General features: G+C 38.2%; 1 protein-coding gene across 1 annotated transcript; it reads left to right on the top strand.

Moving 5' to 3' along the window:
• Window positions 1-4442, top strand: LOC110016889 (C-C motif chemokine 4). Its single transcript, XM_020710991.2, has 4 exons — window positions 1-90; window positions 2769-2780; window positions 2889-2997; window positions 3393-4442. The coding sequence occupies exons 1-4, from the start codon at window positions 57-59 to the stop codon at window positions 3502-3504; spliced, it is 267 nt and encodes an 88-aa protein (XP_020566650.1). The 5' UTR covers window positions 1-56; the 3' UTR covers window positions 3505-4442.
• The last annotated feature ends 498 nt before the right edge of the window (window positions 4443-4940 follow it).

Below are 4940 nucleotides of genomic sequence, written 5' to 3'. Positions count from 1 at the left end.
CATCAGCAGGAACGCAACACATTTTCAGAAAAAGGTGGAGGAAGCTGGTGGTGCTGATGGCGGTTTTAACATTTCTCTGCATGGTCTCAGGTAAGTGACTTTATATGCCTTTATCCATTTTACCAATGTAGAGATACTTCTGACAGATTTCAAAGTAAAATAGGAAACAGGGCTGTGCAAAAGAAACTTGTGCGATTCATCAAAACACTTCAAGGTTTAAAGTCAAGTCACATTCACTTAACTTGCAGAAACACAGAATCCAAGAGTCTACAACATGTGATGTCTATTCACAGAATAAAAAATGTGTCCAAACTCTTGTGATCATGTGACGCACTGGTTCCTATTGAAGCCACTTTTCAGTGGTCGTTGTCATTTTCCCCCTTTGATGTCTGAGACATAAAACAATACCAGAGCAGTGATGGAGGAAGAAAAACTAAAGCAAAGACCCTGGCGTGACTCTCTGTGACCTGGTTGTTCAGTTGCAGGCGTCAAGTTTTCCTTCTTGAGTCATCCCACAGGTTCAAAACTTTCCAGATTCTTTTCTTGTCAAAAAATCTAAAATCTCAATTCTTTTTAGTGCTTTTTCTTAATTTCCTTATTTTTAATGGGATGCATCTTATAGTTTAGCTCTGGGCGCTTCACTTCATGAATCTGATTTTACCCTCAGTCCCTGTCACCAACAATCTAGAGTGCTTTTGAAGATTTTCAGGGACCTGCTATCAGCCACTGACGGCTTTCTCTTTCCAACACGTTCAAGAACTGTAGCCAGTTTCCCTTTCTGAACTTAAAATTGATGCAGTTTAAGGCATCTTGTTAAAGAATTATGCCTTTACAGATATTTCTGTTGTTTTACTTACTTATTGAATGCTCTTTTTCAACAGAGATGTTGCTGGTGACACCTAAATAACACTCGCTCTTCGACGTAACGAAACGCCTCAACTATTTATGCGATCCACATGAATCAGCTGATTCTGACATGCCTTTGCACTGAAATGCAACACATTACTTACATGAGGTGGTGGATAACAGAGCAAAGACACTTTTCTCCGCAATAAAATCGACTGATTTAAGTTGGTTGCTCAAGTCGCATATCAGAGTACGGCTGCTTTTCTACGCTTCAGTATTAGCTGGAATTACATTCATTGCGTTGAAGAGTTACGGTAGTTCAAAGAGGGTGTGTTATTTAGGTGATGCTAACAACATTTCCCATGTTGAAGATCCACTCACATGGATTCTGAAATGGAGAAAAGCTGCCTTGTGCTGACATGAAACCCTTTACAGTATTAAAGTGCTCACGCAATCCACGTCAATGAGCGAATTCGGTCCCAGAGAAAAAAAGACACAAAATAAAGCTGGAAATTGCTTATCTGGGCATTTCTTTTTCAAATTGTCGTTAAACGGGAGCATGTGAAAATATAGCATTTTTAAAAGGCCACCCACGAGCTCAAAAAGTACAGCTGGATAGCTCTAAAACTACATGACATTTTGTCGCACCACTACTGTTAGGTTGGGGCTAAGCTAGTGGGGGAGCGTGTGAACAGAGCTTTCAGCAACGCCTTTAAAATACCGGTAGATCAAAAGGTGATCAGAGTGGGACTTAAGCAAAATATAAAAAAACAATTAACATTTTTTCAGACTGATCTGGTCATACATGTTTGCTAGAAGAACAGCTCACAGCTGTTGATGTGTCTCTTTATTCAGTTTTTATCATTGTTTGAAGCCCCTCCAGTGAGGTTAGTCAGGGTCTGAGGCCAGAATGAAAATGGCCACAGGGTTTCACATCGTCAAACAAGGAAGTAAAAGTACCTAATATGGCACAGAGCAGTAGCATTTAATAAAGTCCGTACCAAAACTTGCTTCTCGATTTGTTAACACTGCTGAGGGCTTTTGTTTTGTCAGTTTTGTACACGCCTGAACTTGAGTGTGACTTTTTAAAAGTATCTGGAAGGACACTTTGTGAACCCACCTGTGAAAGCCCCTATACCTCAAACATGCAAAATCATGATTGTTCAACAACACATGTTTTTGCAAGACATGCAAGTGTTTAGTTCTTTAGAATTTCTGAGGTAGCAGAAATGAGTACAGGAGCATCAGATGCACAGGAAAGCACTCACCTCAAAAGCCTAGGCGGAAGCTTCCGTGTTAGAAAGTGAAAAGCACAGTGGAGCGGCGGTTTGCTGACAGCATCATTGAGAGTGGTTGCTGCTGTTTGTTTAGTATTTTACAACTTTTTTTCTACATCCTAAATTGCAAGTTACCCTTTCCTTAAGTGGTGCTAACACTTAATCAAAGTTTACTCTTAAAGGGGTGGGCAGTGACCTCCTTTTCTGTTTCCTTATATGAGTAAGATGAGGCGACAAAGAGCCATCAGACTTTTACGTTCCGCTCAAGCCATGTTAAAATCCTATTAATAGCATTTTCTAACCTCACTAAAACTCACATTCATTTTGATATTGCAAATCAAAGTCTTCAAAACCAGGTCAATAATCCTGTCCCACCTGTGGAAAAATTAGTGACACAACCAGACCACAAACAAAGACAAAATGGGGGCAAAGAGTCAACTTTAGCTTCTGTGGGAGGAAGTTCCAGATTCTTGTCTTTTCACTTGTGAGTCTTTTTGGTGGGTGCTGCAACAAAAAATCTAAACTATGTCAGTGGTCTTATATAAGACGTGCAGGAAAGATTGCAGATCATACTGCATAAGGTGGCAACAATGTCAGGTATGACTTTCTTCTCCCTTTTTTTGGTGGCTGTGCTGCTGTCTCAAGTTTCAACTCAAGGTAAGAAAAACATTGAAACTTTTAATGCAATTTATTTGCCCTTTTAATTTTATTAAATGACAATTGTGGCAACAAATAAATAACACTTGTCACTGTTTTTGTTTAAAGGAGGAATTTCAAGTTGCTGTTTAAAGATTTCACGCACCCAAGTTCATCGAGACTTTTTGAAGAAGTACTATGTCCAGTATCCACCATCCTGCTCCAAACATGCAGTGGTGTAAGTTTGAAATACCTATCCTACTTCAATTCTTTTACAAAGTTTCTATTTTAGCATTTTTGACAGAAAATGTTATTATCTGGGTGTGTGATTTGTTCTCCGTGTTTGACCTGTGGCTCGGGGGAGCAGTAAGATGCAAACACAGCCACACTCAGGAATCATTTGGTGGTTTCTTTCCTCAATCCGAACTCTTAATGCGGAGTCCCAGTTTAAGACTCTTTAGTATGACTCAAGTATGGATTTGAACCCACGACCTACCAGCCTCAGGGTGGACACTCTAGGCCACTAAGTTGATAAATCAGTAATTAGTAGTAGACACAGCTATGATTGATTTTAAAATGCTCACTAGATTAAGAAAGCAATCTTTAAACTGTGTTATTTCTGTGTTTTAACAGGTTTACCACAATCAAAAATGTCAGAATCTGTGCCAACCCTAACTCACTCTGGACGCTCACCAGTATGGCCTATCTGGATGGAAAGAACTGGCAAAATGCCACAAAAATATGATCTTGTGGTGATTTTGAAGGGTTTCAAATGAAATGTACATATTTCTGGCAGAAGAACAAGAAAGCATATTATATGTATAGCTGTGATTTTGCATTCACACCTTGGGTTGCTGTGGTAACAGCTAAAAGCTAATCATAATAATAAAAGTCACACGGTTTTTTATTGTAAAAATATAAATAACTTTTTTGTGTGTTAACTGACATTAATGAATGCTTGCAAATCAGCATGTGACTGTGCTTCAGCTGCAGTCTGTTTAATTTTAGTTTCAGATCTGAAGGAAACAGGGAGAAACCTGCAACCTCAGAACTCAGCACTCCATTCCCACTGATAACTAACCACTGAAAAATGTGACGACATGTGACAGCTGCTTACTGACTTATGTGAGCGTGAGAAAAGATTGATCTGATTAAAAAGGACAGAAGCGACAAAGAACAAATCACTTTCACTACAGGGAATTTAAAAACAAATACATTTGGAATTGTACTTGAAGTGTTTGACGCCTAAATTTATTTCCAGCTATGAAGACAAAATGTTTTTGCTTTCATGTAGATAGATGAAGCTAAATTTGGACCAGAAGTTGTTCGATGCCTATTTGCATCGAGAGACGTTATAAGGGTTAAGTAAACTGAGTAATCTGACAAAACATCCTTTGACAAATAAAGGTAAAAATGAAGTTCTTTGCATTTTTTTTATAGTTTCCAGGATTTGCTGAGTGTTTTGCAGTTTTGCCATGACATGTTTGGACAAATTCATGTTTTGATTTTAAGATGTTTGGCTGTAAATAAATCCCCTACATGATAAGCCGCTTGCTGTATTTTTAATGTCTATTCGATGTGTAACAACCTTACCTTATCAAGATTCATTAAAATTCATAAAAATTGTAATCTCTAATAGTCCGAGACAAGTGTTACAAGCAAATGTGTATAAACAAATGTGTGCATGTGGATGTACTGCTACCTTTCTTCTAAAAACATTGTAGGCGCTTTTGTCTTTTATTATTGTTAACTGTTTAAAATCATATTATGCACAAACCTTACAGTTGTAAAAAGATGCTACTTTAGATGTCTTTTTTTTTACCATTGTGTAAAATGACTAAAAAAATAAATAAAGAAAACAGGCTGTGCAAAGAAATGTTCGTGACCTAAATCTGCACTCTAACCAAACCACAACTCCTTCATGCAAAAAAGGTCATTTGCTGATGGAATGATAATCCCTCAGTTCAAAATGCAGTGCTGTGTCACTCCATTGCAAGTCCTTTTGGAAGCGTTTACCCATTCTTGTGGCCACCATGTTCCCCTTCAAATGTGTGGTGGGCTGTGTGTCGACTGGGTGGAAGTTTTCAGTTAGTGTTTCCAACATATGGGGGCAACAACTCGATGATGTGTAATGTTCTAAAAAAAGGTATATAAAAAAAGTGCGTGGGTTATAAGAGAAAG

This window comes from Oryzias latipes, chromosome 17 (assembly GCF_002234675.1).
Source record: "Oryzias latipes chromosome 17, ASM223467v1".
Classification (NCBI taxonomy): Eukaryota; Metazoa; Chordata; class Actinopteri; order Beloniformes; family Adrianichthyidae; genus Oryzias; species Oryzias latipes.
The sequence above is the reverse complement of the archived record's forward strand: the minus strand, read 5'-3'. Positions and strand labels throughout refer to the sequence as shown.

What these genes read in the sequence shown, in the direction of transcription:
- LOC110016889 (XM_020710991.2), top strand. Translation starts at nt 57, where the DNA reads ATGGCGGTTTTAACATTTCTCTGCATGGTCTCAG. An exon ending in TGCTCCAAACATGCAGTGGT is followed by an intron (nt 2,998 to 3,392) that starts GTAAGTTTGAAA and finishes GTGTTTTAACAG; the next exon opens with GTTTACCACAATCAAAAATG.